Source organism: Microcebus murinus, chromosome 8 (assembly GCF_040939455.1).
Source record: "Microcebus murinus isolate Inina chromosome 8, M.murinus_Inina_mat1.0, whole genome shotgun sequence".
NCBI classification, from domain to species: domain Eukaryota; kingdom Metazoa; phylum Chordata; class Mammalia; order Primates; family Cheirogaleidae; genus Microcebus; species Microcebus murinus.
In genome coordinates, this window is record NC_134111.1 from 94,927,395 (window position 1) to 94,947,320 (window position 19,926).

At 37.3% G+C, this 19,926-nt stretch overlaps 1 protein-coding gene across 1 annotated transcript in view; it reads left to right on the forward strand.

The window, feature by feature from the left end:
- Positions 1-19,926, forward strand: part of NYAP2 (neuronal tyrosine-phosphorylated phosphoinositide-3-kinase adaptor 2) — a 259,511-nt gene that overhangs the window by 198,522 nt on the left and 41,063 nt on the right. Inside the window, exon 6 of the mRNA XM_012749416.2 lies at positions 14,376-14,479. Coding sequence (XP_012604870.1) covers positions 14,376-14,479 — 104 coding nt within the window. The remainder of the gene's footprint in view (positions 1-14,375; positions 14,480-19,926) is intronic.

The following is a 19,926-nucleotide window of genomic DNA, read 5'->3' on the forward strand; positions in this document are numbered from 1 at the left end:
CGCGGTGGGAGGTTGGCTTCCTGCTTGGCTCCACTTCAGCCCTGGGCAGCTGTGGGCTCCGGCGTCTACGACCCTCCAGGCTGCCATTCAGTACACTCAGCTCATGGGCGAGAAGACGATTCTCCACATTTGCTCTCCTTCCCAGTTCCAACTGGGTGCTTGGTGGCTTCCTCAGGGAACATTTGCCAGATCCTGCTGCTCGTGGCTCTGCTCACTGTTTTCTCACTTGAGAGTTTAACTCTCCCGTTCTGAATTCTAGCAGTAAACACATCACAGAACTCTCATTTGGCGAGTCTTTGGAGGGTACTGTAAGCTGGATCCCCATTGGACCCGCTTTTATTTCTCTGTGGAAAACTGTGACTTCTGCTGGCTAGAATTTGTGTTCACCAGAGAAATAGTTTTGTTTTTTAGTTTTGTATCATTTCTCCTGATACTGGTGGTATGGCTTTTAGAAACAACCAAAAAAGGAGAACTGGGAGTAAGTTAGACATTTCAAATAGTCAAAGCAAGTCCTTATAGTTTGAATGCAAATAAACAGGGTATAAAATACAAAAGGCTAATTACAAAATAATGGACAAGAATTACCCTCATATTCCAAAGCAAAAAGCTAGATCACATAAGCAGAACTTGCAAAGGAGATGATCAAAATGAATATTGCTGTCCTTAACTGAACTCTCATTTCTAGCCTAGGAAAGTGATTAGAGACTGAGAGAGAGTAGGTATTAGGATTTTTGGTAGACTTTGTGTGTATGTGTATGTGTGTATGTGTGTGTGTGTGTGTGTGTGTGTGTGTGTGTGTGCATTGCATGCACACACTTGTGTGTGATGAATCTCCATCCCCGTGGGAGGAGGGGTAAGAACTGTCTCCTTCTAGTGCAGGGGCCCTCAACCTATGGTGAATTATATAATTATTTCATCATCTATTACAATGTAATAAAAATAGAAATGAAGTGCACAATACATGTTATGCATTTTGTTCATTTCCCAAACCATCCCCCGCTTCCCCAGTCCGTGGAAAAATAGTCTTGCATGAAAACAGTCCCTGGTGCCAAAAATGGTTGAGGACCACTGCTCTACTGGAAAATCAAGTGAAAGAGGTTTTAATGGGGCCACTTGAAAAACTTGATATTGTTTCTAACAGCTTGGGGGACACAGTGGGGAAAAAGTACAAGAGGTTAGCTGAATGGCCTATGACCACAGAATGGAAAGTTGCTTAGCAAGTAACTGTTCCACCGCTGATGGTGGGTGGAAGATGTGTGTCAAGTGTACTTGACATGGACCAGATTCCATCATGGAGAAAAACCCTGGAAGTGACCAAGATCCTGGGACTGCCGGGAGCAGGAAAGACTTGCAGGACATGACTCAAGGTGCCCTACAGAATACTCAGTGACCGAGGAAAGACAGAGAGCAAACAGCCATGAGGTCTGCAGGCAGGAGATGACCAGTCATGGATGTTCTCAGGAACACATGAGGAGACCCTAAGAAGAGAGAGCTTCACCGTCAGACACCTGCTACAGCCAGAGAGTGAGACATGCTGGCTCATGCCAGGCCTGTCAAGAACCTTTTCTGTCCCATCATCTCTCCTTCTCTGTTCTGGTCCTGCCCTGGTGAGAGCAGACTGTGTGGGGACCAATTGGAGGCAGAGGAAGAGGAGGAAGAGGAAGAGGGGGAGGGGCAAAGACAGAGGCCATCTCCTCTGTGTGCCAGGGGTGGCCCAAACTGGGCCAGGGAAGAAACATTTCCTTAAAATAATGTTCAAAATTTTGATTAATGTAGTAACTTGATATTTAAATTATTATTTAAACAAGATTCTTTGTAACTTAAAAAATCCAAAGGATTTTTAATTATCAAAGTGAAAAGAAAGATCCTGTGACTGGGCCTATGGTTTACCCAAAGAGCAAGACAGAACTAGCCCCCTCGAACCTCCCAGCAGGTTTGAACTGGTTTGTGGGGAGAAAATAATAAAACATGATTGCATATAAGGTCCTGTGTGTGCAAATGAACAGTTAAATACACAAGATGAAAGAAAACAGAATCTGATGTAATTACAAAATTTACTCTGAGGTTATTTCAAATTATATTTAACTTGAATTGAGAAATTTAAGTTTATCACCTTTATAGATTACCTATGACCCACATACAATAGTGCCTTATATTTATGTATCTGCATTAGCTTTTAAAATACCTTTATATGTGCTGTCTCGTCTGTACTTCACAAAAATCTATACATCAGTGGGCTGGTACCTGATTGGGGTTTTTTTTGTTTTTGTTTTTTTTTTTTTGGCCACAAAACTGAGGCTCAAAAGAAATCAAGTCAATTTCCCAGACTGACTGGTAAGCAGTAGATTCAAATAAAGAAACAGACTTCAGGATCCTAATCCCTAGTACAGCTCTTCCCATGATTTAATTAGGTTGAGTTTCCCTATTTCTACCTCTATGCTCCCAAAGTCATTCGTTTTTTCGCAATTCATTTATTCATCCATTCATTTATTCATTCATTTTATTCAGTATAAAATTACCAAGCACTGAGCATGTGTCAGTGGGGGAGATAGCTATTACAGTAATGACAGAAGTAAAAAATGTAATTACAGTCTGTGATGAAAGCCACCAACCGACAGGGCATTTCCTTTAGAGTGTTTCATGGCATCCAGATGACCTGGGACTGAGATTTCAAGGTGAATTAGGAGAAGAGCAGTCAAGGAAGAGGAGGAGGCAGGTGCCATGACCCAGTGACATGAGGGTCCCACAGAACAGAGGGGCTAAAAAGAGGCCAGCGAGGAAGCTGAGGGGCTGACAAGGGTGAGATCGAGCAGCTGCATCTGTGACTCTGGTTTACCTGAAAATGACAGGAAGCCATTTATGGATTTTAAATTCAGGGCTCTTGTGATCATATATACAGAGTCAGCTAATGTATTATCATACTAAATAGAAGGAAACAGAATTATGAAGATAAACGTGCCGCCCCAAATAACCTTCTTTATAAATCCAAAGGAGAAATGTTTTCTCTGCTGCCTAATCCATGAAATTTCTCTGTTCTATAACTGAGAGGTGTTTATAACTGATTGTGTTGGCATATCTAAAAATTAATTCTTGAGCACCTGAGCAACCATATTACACATGTGATTTTTTGTTGTTTTTTAAAAATCAGCAACATTATGTATGCTTGACTTTTTTCAATCTAGCCCTTTACTCAGTTAGCACACCTGTGAGAACAGCACACTTTGGGGTGATAGAAAGATGACCCGTGCCTCCACAGAGCTTGTTCTTGCCTGTGATTTTTATTGATTTTTATATAGCAGGGGAGCATTATTAATCATGATTCGGTAAAACAGGACACTGATTTTGTTCTTTAGTATTTTGTAGGATTTTCTTTCAACCATTTGTATTCCTATTTCCATTTTATTTTATAGGAAAAAAAAAAAGGTTATGGGAACATCCCAGAGTCAAAGAATTTGGTGATATTAACTGATATGTGTGTACATATATTATGCCATCAAGCCACTTATGGGTTTTAAGCTCCAGTCTCATATGATCAGATTTGCAAAGTCAGCTAATTATTTATTACCATATTTTTATATGTACATATATTCATATATACATATATTTTCCTTTAAACTTGATTTCCACTAAAACACATGCATAAAACATGATATTGTATGCTCTACAGATACCTGGAATACTGCTAAAAAATATAACTTGATAGTAATTTCATTCTTGTTAGAGAAATTCTGAATTTCCAACTACTCTCTGTCTGATTCTATTGGGGAAAAATAATTAACCAGGTACAAACAGTTCACATAATGCAGAAGGTGCCTTTACCTTACTTGCCTCTCAATAAAAGATTAATCTGGCCTGAGAACCACAATGACAGTGTGCTGGCTCCAGTTTTAACTGTAGCACCAGAGTCTCGAATCTTTCACGCAGGGGATGTGGCTCCACCCTGTGCCCTCTCTAGGTGTTATTTACCCTGATATTGGTCCCAGTAGGTAGAAGGTGGCTTTCTTTGGAAAGGCCCTGTGGATACGCTGCACCAACAGTATTCACAAAGAATGCCCTTCCTGTTTCTGATAAAAACCGTAGATGAAATTACAAAATAAAAGACCCTTTCTGACTTTATGCTAGACATTTACAAAGACTTGTTCTGGAAGCTTTGACGTCTAATCAGAATACTTACCAAATTATATTTTCACTGCCATCTACTGTCCAAGACAGGAACTGCAGCCCCCCACACGCACGCAGACGCAGGCGCGCGCGCGCGCGCGCACACACACACAGATTTTTTTTTTTTTCTTAAGGTTATACAGTTCTTGTTTTTTAGTTTTTTTAAGGTTATTCAGTACTCAATTGAATACTGATCAATGTATTTTAGATTTTTCTTTTTTGCTGGAAACATAGGAAAGGTAAAGGAATGCAGAAAAATTATTTTAATGAATGTGAAATATACAAATAATTGGTCTTTTAGATGGATCTCATTCTTTAAATGTGGTTTAAAATAATTCAGTCAATAAATACTTAAAGAATGACCAGGAAAGAGGAGTAACATCAATGACCTTAATAAACTAGCTCATGATCCATCAAGAGTATTTTTGAAGTCATTTCAATTATTCCAATACACTTCATCAGAATCAAAGAATCAATGAATGAACCTTAAAACTTGATTCTTCTTATAGATGATGAAAAAGTGTCCTGAGAGTTTCAGTAACTTCTCTCAGGTCTCACAAGCAGATAATAACTTTTCTTGGACTTTACCATAGAGATTTTTCTAGGGCAGCAGTTCCCAACTGGTGATTCCCAAATCCCTTGAAGTTTTCAAAGCTTTTCCCATGTTTCTTGCACTTAAGCGTGGTATTTTTCTGTTTCAATTTTTTGTTTTAAAAATATTCAGCTGGCAAATTAATGATATAAAAGGTTACCTTCATAAGAGAACTCTTTGGGAACTCAGAATCTATATAAAGCAATGATTCCCAAACTCTTTGGCCTCAGGACCCCTTTGGTTCCTAAAATTATTTAAGATGCCAGAGAACTTTATGTGAGTTAAATCTAACAATATTTACAATAATAACAATAATAACATATTAGAAACTAAAATTGAGAATCTAAAAATTATATCTGTTCATTAAAAATAACAAACCCATTCTATATTTCCCCCAAACTGTAACAAATAGTGAACAGATTGAACTTGTTTTACATTTATGAAAATCGCTTTCATGTCTAATTCAATAGAACATAGATTCTCTTATTTATATTCAATCTACTGTAATATGTTGCATTGGTTAAATATATGAAGGAAATCTGGTCTCATACAGATGTATAGTTGAAAAGGCAGAAATATTTAAGGAGCCCTTTTTATATATTTGTGGATATTATTCTTAATACTCTTCCAAAACTCAATGAATAGTAGTTTCTTAAATATTAGTTGCAATGTTAGCTGCATATCAATTAGCTCATCATGCTCTGTTACATTACAATCCATTGGTCTGTCTTGAACTCTAAAGCATAATTTTTTAGTCATGGTGATTTATAACATCATGCATTTGGAAAATATCAGTGCACTAAGTCATGCAGATCTTCCATACGTTGGCACATTTTGTTATAAAAACCAATACGTTACATTCATTAATACCATCAATGATCTCCTAAGAAAAACCTTTAAGTATTAGGATGCTCTCAAGTTCACAGTGATAGATTTTCAAATTTGGTTTTTCAAAATGTAGTTCTTGCTTGCAAGCTCAAATTTATCATTGTCAACAAATATACTCTCAATTGTCTTCCTTGAAGTAATATTCTCACTTCATTCATTTTCAAGAGAATATCTGCTAAAAATCCAAGTCTGTTTGGCAGTGAAAAATAAACAATTACTTGTATAGTTTGGTGCTGCTATTTTGATGTGATAAGTTGACAGCAGATTTATCCATTGCTTTTGGACTTCCAGTGCATTTTTCCACACACAAAAACATATAAGGTCTTACTATTTTTTATGAAAATAGTTTTGACCTCATGCTTCATCCCCCAAAGGGTCTTAGAGACTCCAGACCTTCATAGAGTGAACAAGCATAACCATTACTGGTGAGCAGATTGAAGTTCTTCACCATGGAGGATTTGACTATGTACAATTTAGATTAGTCTTATTCCTAGCCAGATATTACTTAGTTTATGTCTATAATAGTCAATTGGTTTAAGGCAGAAGCATGAGGAACATGGTCATTGAAATAGAAAATGGTAATGAAAACCATCAGTTATAATAAGTGGCCACACTTTCTCTGAAGATGTTTGCTTTTTAACAAACTATAACAACCAGTGGTATAAAGAGGAAATGCCATCAGTATTATGTCCAGTTTTGATTTTTACTTGTTAGGAGTAAAGAGTTTTCACATCATCAAAGTGGGTGATTTAAAAAATTTAATCCTGTTACTTCCTTTTTTAAAATTTTATTATTTAGAAGCAAAATATAACATAATTTTACATAGGTCAAATGATTTTTGTTATGTACTTATTTGTAATATCAGGTGATAAAAGGGTTTTTTTCTTTGTCTCTTCATTATATTTTTGATGCCAGAGATAGAAATGAAATTTCTATCAAGGATCAAATGTATATTACCTTAAAAATAGATTTCAATATATATTTGATCCTGGTACAAATCATGATATGTCTTTTTGAGTTTATTTTGTAGCTGATGGACTTTCCTTATAAAATGGTTGTACAGATAATTAAAGAGCATGTTTTACTTCTTAAATCGATGAAATATGTTGCTTTTACACTTATACTTTAATTCACTTTTACTGTGAAATAAAGTTTTTTAAATAAAAGCATATTTTCATATTCTGTGAAAATGATGAACATCCTAAAGTGTTTTAGAAATGATATATTACTATAAAAGAGGCTGTCAAATAAAAAAAAATGGTCAATGTTTCATTAACCTATGTTGTAAGAAACCAGCTATGCATTGCAGCGTCTTGGGCATCCCATGTAGTAGGTAGCATGATTTATAATCTTGCTACATAAGAAGGTGAGAGACAAGGGATATCCTAGCTCTTCAGATCACCAGGAGGAATATAATGAATACATTGGATAATAAACTACCACCACAGTGCCTCCTCATTTTTCTGTGGGTTTTAGGTCTTCAGAATTCCAGTATTCCCAAGAAGAATTACCAATTACTCCAGCTTCAATAGTTTTGTCTAACCTACTGTCCTGGATAACACCAGGTCTTCAGTCCATGACTATAGGATATGGGATGTCATTCACAGCTAAGCAAGTCTCAGCTGCCTCCTGGAGGGGGAAAAACTCTATGGAAAGTTGGAGACAGACAGAATATCTACTCCCAGGATATTCTTGCATCTTGCTGATTTTCTTTCCTTTCTCCATGGTCACAAAATGATTACAGCAATTATCAAATTTGTTTTATCTTTTCAATACCACAATATCTAAGACTATTAACTTCTCAGGGATCTATACAAATATTTAATATTTTAACAAATTGTAGCACCAAAATTCCAAAAGAAATTTCCACATTAACAGTAATGAATATTTAATTAAGTCAGTACAAACTGTGACATTAGTTTAACTTAATTGTTAAACTTAGTATTAAAACAATTCCATTACATTTGAAAACAATCTCTAGACTAGATTGTCTAATCCTGTAAGAATTCCTGAGTGTATGTGATTACTGTCTAGAAATCATAGCCAATCATGAATTAATTGGATTATTCACAGTCCAATAATTTCAACACAAAATTACAAAAATTCATTCAAATTTTATATGGGAACAATTACATTTAGTATAGGATGTGAGGGCATTTTACTAGGTTTACTATGATGTGTGATGGAAACTTGAAAACAAAGTGTTTGGAACCAATAACAATTTTAAGGTAGCCCTGGCAAAACTACCCCATATTTCTCAGGTGCCAGTTTATCTCAGATAGCACATGTGTTATTTCAAAAACTGCCTTCTCTAGAAAGTAGAGTTTGCAATAAGCATACTTTGTGTATTAAAATAAAAGGACATACTGTGACGTCCATGTAACCCTGAATCACTGATTAGAAACCTTCAGCAGCATGACTGACTTGGGGGAATCATTGTATGTCTTTGCTAGTACAGCAAAAATATTGTGTATTGAAAAAAAAACATGGAAAAGATATGTCTCCTCAAAATTTGACTGATTTTATTATTTTGATGCCAAATGAAATTGGTTTTACTTTTTTGTTTTTTGATGAGATATACTAACTTATATAGCTATGCAGATCGTGGTTAAGAACAATCATTTATCTTTGCTTTCTGAAAGCAAATAGAACTACAATACTCAAAATAATAGTAACAGATGCCTGGGAGGTTATCCTGTAATAATATGGAGGGACAGAATTCTAAACAGAAATTCAGTTCACATTCAGGGGAAGATGAGAAATGATTACCTTAAAAATTAAAAAAACAATAACTAATTTTATTCATTAGGAATAAAAAGAACTAATAAATAACATAATACAATGACTACCTACTTAATAAAAAGATTTGTATGATGATGATGAGTTACTGACTTGGAAACATCTGACCATTATGTGATAATGGTTTACTCCAAGGAGTTAAAAAATAAGCATGTTTCTCCCTCCTGCCCTCCCTCCCTTACTTCCTTCTTTCTTTCCTTTCTTTTTATCCTTTCTTCTGTTTCCTCCCTCAGTTTCCCTTTCTTCCCCTCTTTCTGAATCTACTACGTGTTTCTTGATTTTCCCTGTTGTCTTACACCTGATCTTTACTGAAATTGCAGAAGTGATGTCAACTTTTATTTCTAGAATGGTATTGAAAGACAGTTTTCAAAGGAAGTGATTTTTCCTTGGCTATAAGAACAGGTGCCTTCTAGTTAATCTGATAATGGAATGAATTTTTCTTGGGGGAGGAAAGCTGTTATCTTAGATCTATTTCCAGGCATATGCTTATTGTTTTTGGACCCCCAAAAGCTGTGGCAATTTTTATATTAAAATTCAGGATGAAAATTTATTGTTTCCACTGCCATGGCTCCGAAATCTCACTGTGTAAGTCTCAAAGAAGACCGCGTTTACATCTGTAAGTGAGCTGGACAATTGCACTTCGATGTCACAGGCTTAGAGAATCTCTAAGAGGCTTGGTTATAATTAGGGTCTTTTAGAGGTTTTCCAGGACTGTTTCATACAATTCTTTTGGTCAAAGAAACCTTGGTGGACTCAACCTCATAAGGATTTATTTCATCAATCTGTCCTACAAACACCGTCAATTGTAAATTTCAAATACATTTAAATTACGAATCCTGTGAAACTGAAAGAAGAGCCAACATGACTCAGATAAACAAAAATTTCACCATTTAAAAATGTCCCTAACATAAGATACCATCAAGCAGCAGTGGTATGGAGTGTGTGTGTGTATCTGCCTGTGTATGTGTGAATACATGATGAATTTATGGTAATAATCTCAGTCCACTCTTGAAAGTGGAGTCATAACCCATATGAGGCATGCTGGGATCAAACAGTAGACCACCAGGTGACCCAACTCCAGAGCTAGCTCACAGGGTGGTTGGCTAGTAGTTTAAATTGCCATGTTCAATAGGTGATTAGTGATTTATATTGCAGTGACTGAAGGGACTTAACGGACCTAGACAAGATCTGAACTGGCATCCAATAGGATAAAGAAAGGCCTTTCTAGGTCACAATGAAGTTGGGACTTTGCTGGGATTTTGGTGAGGTTTGGTCTCACCAACGATAGAGGTGAGCATTAGAGATATCAGTGTCGACATCTAAAAGAAGCTGATTAAGTCAGGGTCTGACTGCAAACCTAAGCAGGTAAATTAATCCTTAGGTATATTAAGTGATATAAAAAGCCTTTGATTTTGTTAGATAATCTCTTTTCTTCAGATAGTATTTTCAACATAAACCTGAAAAGAACCCTATAGTAAATAAATATTATTTGCCATCCTTTTCTAGGAAAAAAATACTGAATTTTCTCACTCCTTGTGACTAAATGTGCTAACCTGGTGATGGAATATATGGAAACATTGACTCCTTATGAAAACTTGATGACCAGCATTCTGATGGATGCTTTACTTGTTATTTTATGTAATAAGAGATGGTTCCTTAAGGTATGCAAGGATTTATGCATCCTGATAAATGAGGTGAATTTGTAAGTTACAGTGATATTTTATCTATGTCATCATATGATATACACTCATACTTAAACAGCCTCAGAGAGAATTCACTGATATTTTCAATAATGGGTATGTGGATAGTAGAATCCCCTGCACAAAATGAAGGAAGGGTTTTCAAACTCCATGTCTCCTCTGAAGGACCCTATAGGGTCACATTACCTGGACTGGGAATCAATGCCTTGGTAAGTAAGGGAGCCTGGCCTTGAAACCAAGCCTTATATTCTATGTTACCTCATTGCCTCCATTGGCTTTTAGAAGTTGCAGTGACCTTTTCTAGGTTAATATGAGTATCTTTATTGAAAGAAAAGTACATAATAATTGAATGCTTACTATGTAGTCTCTACCAGGCAACAGGCTAACATCCACAGCAAGCAGTGCAAATGCTACGTAAGTGATAAGGCAGTTCAGAAGAGAGAAAGAGGAAAGCAAGATCACAGGATGCTTTACAATAGAAGTACAACTTGAACCAAGTCGTAGAAAATGAGTAAGATCTGGTTTGATAAAAGCCCATGCATGGCAACAGCTTGAGGTAAAGGATGAGAATAGAACTAAATGTGGGCACCCAGAGGGGAGACTGAGTTGTATATGTTTTGGCGAGCAAAGCAGTGGAAAATAGGGTGGATTTGATCAGATGGGGCCAGATTACAGGGGGCCTCTGGAAGTTAGGCAAGTGTGTTTAAATCTTTCATGATATTTAGTATGGGATAATTGGAAATATTTGAACAAGGTGAGTGGCCTACAAGTAATCTAGGAAATTCAATCTGGCATTCTGTCCAAGTTGGACTTGCACAGAGAGCCTATGGGGATGATCAAGGAGGTTTCTGAGATATAAATTGAGGTAAATATAGGAGCCCTTCACCAAGGAAAAAGGAAAATTGTTAACAGGACTAACTTTATAGAGAGAGGAAAAGAAAGCTCTGAACTGAAGATTTGTACCCTAAGCCTCTAGGAAAATGGAGGTGATATTCTTTGTATAAATAAGAAAATTAGAAGGGGGATTCAAGATACAGAGAAGAAGCTATAACTTGGTTTTCACTGTGAGGCAATGCTGGAAGCCTAGTGTCTCAGAAGCATTGAGGCGCGAAATCAAACAAGAGCACAGGGAGAAGAACAGAGCTGTAGGAACCTGCATGTGACTCCAAGGGAAAGGGCTGTATCAGAAGGCGTGAGAAGGCTGATGTTCTAAGGGAGAAAGCACAGAGGGAAGAGACAAAGCAAGAGACAATGTGATAAAGCAAAAAGGACAGAGTGGGAAGAGAGGTGAAGTCCTGCCAGTCATAGACGTTTTAGCAGAAAAAGAATATAGTAAATTCCATTAAATGTAGAATGCGGAATAGAGGTAAGGGTCACTGTGCCCATACACGTGTGCGTGTGTGGGGGTGTGAGAGTCAACATTCATTAAAAGCCCTTGTTACATGCCAGGTATTTTTCTCTGAATTTTGCATATAATTTAGTTCTATCTTTTTAACCTGTCATTAGCTCAACTCTTCCTCACTATTTTGGATGCTAGGATATTTCACTTATTACTATTTTCTCATAATATACAAGCAATAAAGTGAATGAAAGGAATACATTCTGGAATACTTTTGTCTTCTGGGTAGGCTGGAAAATAAGCCTGTGCATCCAGGATCCTCCCAATTCGGATTTTGCCTCCCACTCAGCACTGTTGGCAGGTGCACGTGACTGCAGCTTTTTTGGGGTCACGCCTTTCCTGTCTCCCTGGAGCACAGTGGATACTCTTGATAAATGATACTAGGCACTCTGTACTTCCTCTTTCTAACATATTTCCCAATTTTCAGCACATGGCTTTAGATTTAATATCTGTTTCTCCTGAGAAAACGTAAGTATGGACAACTGGTGTCTTCCTCACCCCTGTATCCTTGGCACCTGGGGCAATGCTTGGCACGTACTAGGCCCTTGATAAGTGTTTGTTGAAGGAATTAATGAGCTCCTCACACCATCCACAAACTACATAGTAATATCCCTTGAAGGCCTGTTCGTTCCTCCAGTAAATGCTCTTTTTCCACCCTGTAATTCCACCAGGACGGCTCATCACCTGCAGTTACCTAGTCAAATGCATCATTTGTTGATCAGTGTCTGTTACTGGATAGACTGTGAGTTCCCTTAGGGTTAGTGTGGGATTTTGATCACCACTCTCTGGCAAGTCTCCGGCACACAGTAGGCCAAAAATACATAGATGCTGAACGTGGAAGATGATTACATTCATTATATTTGAAAAGAACTAAAACTTAAAGAAATAAAAACAAATGTCTAAGGTTATACAGCTAGCAGAATCATGTTCAAAATCAACTCTAAGTCTAAAGCTTGTTATAATCTTTCTTTCTTTCTTTTTTTTTTTTTTTTGAGACAGAGTCTCACTTTGTTGCCCAGGCTAGAGTGAGTGCCCAGTGGCATCAGCCTAGCTCACAGCAACCTCAAACTCCTGGGCTCAAGCAATCCTGCTGCCTCAGCCTCTCGAGTAGCTGGGACTACAGGCATGCGCCACCATGCCCGGCTAATTTTTTCTATATATTAGTTGGCCAATTAATTTGTTTCAATTTATAGTAGAGACGGGGTCTTGCTCTTGCTCAGGCTGGTTTCGAACTCCTTACCTCGAGCAATCCACCCACCTCGGCCTCCCAGAGTGCTAGGATTAGAGGTGTTAGCCACCATGCCCGGCCCTGTTATCATCTTTCATTTTCCCCTCACTAAATCAGAAGCACAGAGCAGACTATTTCATTTGCCAAGAAAGAAGTTATTAGTTCCCTTAAAAATAGTAATTTTAATATAGGCGTGAGACATTTTTTCATAGGTGAAAGCAGGGGTGAGAGAGGAAAGGCATTTATGGGTGAGTGTTTAGAGTATGGATTTGTGTTGAATGAGCATGAGCTTATCTCATTCTGTGTGTGTCTGTATCTTATGTCTGACAAGGGTGGGGAGAAGACGAGTGGAAGGCGATTGATAGAAGCTCAAGTTGGCAGTGAAAAATCCATGCAGTGCAGACAGTCAATGTTTTTCTCTGAAGTGCAATTCACATAGAAATGGTGTAAGGATAGTCCACTGCCCCAAACGTGAGCAACACGTTTTCTTTTCTTCCAGTAGAATTGGGCACATTCTGGTTATCTGGAGCTGGTGTGTTAGTTCTCAATACCTTTTTCATGTTAATATTTGAAGCTGGTTGTTTTATGAGTTTAACTTTTTAGTCAAGTTTATAAAGAAAGGCTTTTTGAAAAGTACTTGTTTATCTGCCATGTAAATATTTAATATTAACGTTGCTAAGCCTCGGGTTTCTAATTTGTAAATCGGGGATATTGATAGCTAACTCTACAGCCCTAAAGAGAGTCATTAGGGTTGGAAATCATTTTAGTATAGTCCCTAACAAAAACTGTAATTGTACCAGGCACTCAAAAACTAACAGCTAACATAAGTTTGAGATAAAAGTACAGACGTCAATATTTCTTTTTATGACTTTTTTCTTTTATCAAATATCTTCAAATATTTATTAAAAATCCATGTTCTTTACATTTCATAAATTCTGTGCTTCTTGGATAAAAGAAACTCTTTTAATCCCCAAAGAGATTATAATCTCTAAAACATCCTGTCAGTGGCCTAGGCAGCTAAATTGGGTTTCTCGTACAGGAGAAGAGGTAGGAGAATGCTTTTTAAATTTGAAAAATAATATTATGAAAGATTGCAAAGGTCTTAGAAGATAGTTATAAAATTTAAAACAAATCAAGGTAAGTTGAAGAAATGTACATTGAAAACATGGTGATCATATTCATGGAAGGAAGGAAGGCAGAAAATTTGGAGAGGTTGGATAAAATAATTTAGAACGTAGAAGTCTTATGGACCAAAGTTGAAAATGAAGCACCCAAAATAGTCATATCACTTGCTTTTTCCCCTAATGAGGTGTTCTTGCTCCAGTTATCACTCCATAGAAAGTAACCCTAAAGTGGGTAAAATGTGCAAGAGAACAAGGCCTATGCATCCACGATTTGTTCCTTATTCCTCAGGAGCTGACTTTGGGTATATCTGCTTTTAGAGTCAATTGTTAGGAAAGTGTTTTATCACCTCCCAATTGTTAGCAAACAGGACTCGCGTTTTGTGTATTTCAAGAACATTTCACAAAACAAATGGGAAGACTGAAAGCCATCTCATCGTTGTAGACCCCTCAGCTAATATGTTATCTTCCCCCTTCTTGTCTCCAGAGCCTAAAGTCAGCTGCAAATTAGGCCGGTCTGCGTCGACCTCAGGTGTGCCTCCTCAGTCCGTCGCTCCTCTCAGGCAAGCCAGCGACCTGCAACAGAGCCAGGTACCATCATCGTTAGCCAATCGTGATTGACTTCCTGTGATGCAACATGCCAAATGCTTCCCACCTCTGTCTGTCCTGTTGCTGTAGACAACTCTCGCATTTGCTTTTATTTTTCTATGTGTGTATAAGGGGGTGGGGGGAGTTCTGGCAGTCTGTGTTTTCATCCGAAAAAGAATGTCTTTCTTCCTTGTGACTGGTGGTGAAACTTTCTTTGCTGTTTGTTACCAAATCCGTTTTTGTCTCTGGTTTCCATCATTCTGTAATATAAATGTAGTAAACTTGTACTCTATGTATTGGCTTAGTGATTATTTTTTTTAAATTCTTTCTCTCTTCCATGTTTTGTGTACTTTTATACTGTCTCTGAAAATTTATCAGCACTTGATAAATTTATCTACTTTGTTTTATGCAGATTTCTTTTTAAATGTTTTGTCCACAACACTTGCACAGATGTTATCAATGAATTTGTACGTATCTTTTAGCTCTTATCCTATTATACTGTAATATTTGTGGCAATTTTACTTTTATTTTTATTTAGCTTGGAGCATGATTGTAAGACACTGTGAATATTGATGTCCTTATAAATATTCATATACCAACTCATTTGGATTGAATATGGCAGCTAGTCTTTATTCTTTCTTAGGCCATAGAGATAAACTAACTGACCAGATAATCTAGATATTTATCAAAAACTGTAGATTACTAAGTCAGCCTTTAAATAAATGACTTTTCTCTCTTACACCAACCATATCAGAAATGTTCTCAGAAAGGGAATGTAAGTGTTCATGCATGGTAAATGAGACCTCTATTATCACTTGGAGAAAAGAGACAAGAAATAAAGGCATAAGCTGAAATATCATTTAATCCTTTACAGTATAATATGTTGGTTGCTCTGATGCTCGTTTGGGTGCATGGTTGTGGATGGAGAATTTAGTATGGGGGAAAAAAAAATCACTACACATAAATGTCCTGGCTGTAGCTTACCCAATAGTAATTCAATACATTGACTTAATTTGTGAGGCTTAATTGTTGTTACTGTTAAGTATTATGGGTGTTAAATGGGATGATGTCATCCTGGAGTGTTTTTTCTCTGCTTTTCAGCTTTAATCTTTGCATTCATGAAACTCTTCTGAAATAGTAAATTATAAAACTAGTGATGACACCTCCAAGGGAACTGCCCATTACTGATTAGCAAATTACATATTCATCAATTATTTTAAATGTCAGGCTATTTTAAAAACATAATTAAGCAGAATAATTGCATTTTTTTCCAATGAGAGACATTGTGTGTCTTAGTAATTTTGTCTGGCTTAAATATGCAAAGGATTTGATTTATGAATATATGAGATATCTACAAACACAAAAAGCGAGGGGCTTTTCTCAAGGGCATCTCAAGTGCCATTTGGAATTTCTTGTGTCTTCATTTAAAATGTTAAATGCCTTTATAACCAGAGGTAGCCAGCTCAAACACTTTTTGGATTGAAAAGAAGTAGAAACAATAGGACACTGAATAAACAAATGAATAATAACACAACCTCACTATGATAAACTGCCACTTTAACTGATGAAAGCTATTCCAGAAATATTATATTTACTAATATTTAAAGTTTAAAAACACTAGATACAGAAAGAAAATTTTAGCTATTTGGGAGGGGATTGCATTATTACTATCATTTTTTTTTCAAGTGTATGTTCCTTGCTGTTACATTACCCTCAGTATCTCAGAGAAGTGTTATATACTTTGTTTTAGCTTTTTTTCATAATTATCTTTATAGGTGTTTCATCCTAAGCCCCTTTAACTCTCAATGAAAGCAGGTCACTGAGTATGAACTTCCGGAATAGAGACAGGGGTTTGTGCCTTTGCGTTGTCGACTCTTTGCTCACCTGATGGGATGTTTTTCACTCTTCAAAACACAGCAACATGAGAAAGCTCCTGACGCCACTTATATGCCATTAGTTTCCTTACCTACTGACAAATTCCGACACACGGCCAAATTGTAGATGGCTGTCAGGCTATAAATTATTAACAGACGAGTGACCTCTGAGCTTCTCTTCTGTGGCTTATGACCAGTTGTATCATACACTTGCTCCTACATTCTGGAGATAAAGGGGTAAGCATAGCTCAGGTGAGCCTTGTTCTGCATTCATGTGACTTAGCATTCAACCAACCAAAGTTAACAAATACTTATTGAAGGTCTTTTTAAAATCTAATTTCTACACCTTCAACCATAGTCTTGACTGAGACATCGCTTTAAGTTACAACCAGTGACACTTCCCTGTGCAAGGCAGTGGAGAAAGACATTTAACCTGTTTAATCTAAGAATGAATAGTCATATACCAGCTAGGTTATGGAACACCTAGCATGATTAAACAATCGCCCTGGTCATTTTTAAAGCACTTTTTCCAATTCTGACATTCCTGGTAGTCATTAAAACCCAGGATTCTTAATAGATTAGTAGACATTTTGCTAGGAAATTATTGGAAAACTATGTGATCTGTTTTAAACAAACAAAAGCACTCAATACCCCCTAAAACAATTCCAGGCGTGCTTATCTATGCAGGAATCTGGCCTTAGGAAGGCTGTGCCGTGTTAGCCACATTATGGGATATTAGCTCTCATGCAGAGGGAACTGTGTTTCTTTTCAGATTGTTGTTCACATCCTATCTCTATTCAGTTATCTGGGACCTGCTTTGTCACTTACCACTTCATGTCATGGTTGGAGCTTTCTAAGAAGTGTTGGAGGTGGAGTTAGGTGGAAGTGCTTGACATTACTCCAGCAGAGAGGCACAGAGGTGGTTGATAGTGACCGCCTACCACCAGAATTTGTGTATGAACAGTGGAAGAAGATGTTAGGGTATCCATAGCTTGATGCAGTTCCAGAGTGTACTTTTGCACATGCCCAGATGTCAAAATTATTTTCTGGATACTTTAAAAAAAAAAAAAGATAAATGATCCAAAGATAGGGATGTGGGATCATGTATGTGTGAAGACTTGGGTGAAGGACTTAGGTGGATTTCTTGACAAGGACTGTACCTGTTCAGAGGTGATCCTCCCGTGCCTAGCACAGTGTGGAACCCTCGGCGATCTTCTGTTTACTTACTCAACACGTCTCTCTACAAATGTTTTCCTCTCTATAGCCTTGTAAAATGTTATTCTCACATAATCTGCTTTTGTCCCTGTCCTTCAGTCCTTAACATCTCCAGAGCAGTGGGATAATTTGACTTGTCCCATAGCCCCAGTAATGCTCTTCCTTAAAGCTTTGAGAAGACACTGTACCAGCCTTAGGGTTTGTGAGTTCAGAGCTTTCATTGAACTTTCCAGAGGGCTAGGACATTTCCACATAAAACATGTGTAGGAGCCTGGAGCATGTGAGAGGAGGTAACAACAAGGGGAGGCTGCATGGAGCAACATTCTAGGGTATGAAATGAGGATATAGGAAGGAAATGTAATTTCATCTAGCCCCACTCTGACTAATGTAACCTTGCAGGCTGAAAGGCTGTGTCCTTATTTAATTTTGCCTTCAATAGGATCAAGTAGAAAAACAAAAACGAAACCTCAGGGCAATACATGAAATCTCTGTACCTTCTTCTCAGTTTTGCTGTGAACCTAAAACTGCTCTAAAAAAAATAAAGTAAAACAACAAAATAAAACACACCACAAAATCTAACAGTAGAGAAACTTGAGAAATATTTTCTCTTAAGAATCCTAAAGCTACCATCAACATGGATAGGTATTGTTTTGCCAACGCTATGCCTGTTTTAGTTGAGCCCCAATGTCCCATAGACCTAGCACATGTCTACTGTGAGGTTTTATCTGATCTTTGGGTACATTTTCAAGTGCTTCCCATCTAGAGACTGTTTTGTGGTTGACAGGATAAAGCAGTGTTGGGAAGGGGAGAATCACAAAATATGTGTTTAAGGAACATGTGCCTCCTGACTCAGTGTGACCAACGGGTCCCTTCTCTACCATCCGTTGCTCAAGTGTTCAGCAAATGTGTGCGTGTGTGTGTGTGTGTGTTTTGAGTGTGATATTTCAGGTCCTCCTATTATACCTGAACTGAGAACATGTTCCACATGCCATTTGTACACAGCTGATTTGATTGTGTGCTTACGGTTATATCACATGATGGAAATGAAAGAAAAGCAGAAACAGAGCACTCAGAACCAAACCAGCAAAAGCTGAGCTCACTTAATTAATACACAGCCTCCCACTACCAAAGAGCATCCTCAAGGCTGTGCGGTAGATCTTACAAATGGCTCTTATTATTTGCTTCCTCCTGCATAAAAGTCAACCTTACATATATTTCCAAATACGGAAAGCCTAATAGAGGGACTTGGAAAGCCCCCACTAAGTTCATAATGCAATGTCAGCATCACATTGGAGAAATGTTTACCTGTGCTAACTTCAAATTGTAAAATACAGTGTTATGTTAACAAAGATTATGTTACAAAGAAATTATTGTTATTTGTTATGAAAATGATATTTACCAAAGAGATTGGCTCTAGCCCTGTGAAATGTGTAATAAATTCATATTACAAATAAGAATGTCAGTGGCTAAATTCATCTATGGCCATGCATTAGGACACAGTTGCATTAAAATAATGCAAGTACAAAAAAAAAACATTATCTTATTGTGCTCTCTATGTCTCTATAGACTTGTCTGATTGGTTTGTAAAAATTAGGCTTTAGTTCTTTGTGGAGTTCTCTATAAGCTTTAATTTATGTCATATTTAATGAAGAAAATAAAATTTGTTATTACCTTTAAATACCCACTGAATCTAGCATTATGCAAAATGAAATATTGAAATTATTGGATTTCCACTTTCATACAAAGAATTCAGATGGCAGTAACTCATTGCTTTCTACAACCAACTTGCAGTATAGGCTAAGTAATTTTGACATATTATTTAGCCACTGCATGCTTGTTGACTTTTGTATACCTCAAGTGGCAGAATATTTGGGGGTCACCTTTTAAAGTCCAGTAGTCTCATGACCAATCTCTCAGTAACTCCATTATTTAGTAGAACAAACAAACTCATTCCCAGCCTCAAAAACAAGACAATTTGTCCTCTTTGAGTGGGAGGGAGGGTGTAATAAGCAAGAGGGTGTTCTCCAAGGAGTCTTGACCCAATTGACATATAGGGGTGGGGATTGAGCCATGGACTCTGCTGTACTCACTACCTGTGTGCATCCCTTTCTTCAGCATCAGAGATCAGAGTTGTCAACTCACCAGGGCTACAGGTAAAAGTGTGAAGTAGCTGAAGTATATACTCCAGCATTCTTTAACATTTGGAAGGGGCCAGAAGTTATCCAGGGTTCTTAGATGAAATTAGCATAATGAAAATCATGTACCATTTCTTGTCACCTTTGATATACTTACTGTGTGCTGGGACTGTCAGAGGTCTGCTCTCTGCAGTCCTAGTCCATAGGTACTAGTGTTACCCCACAT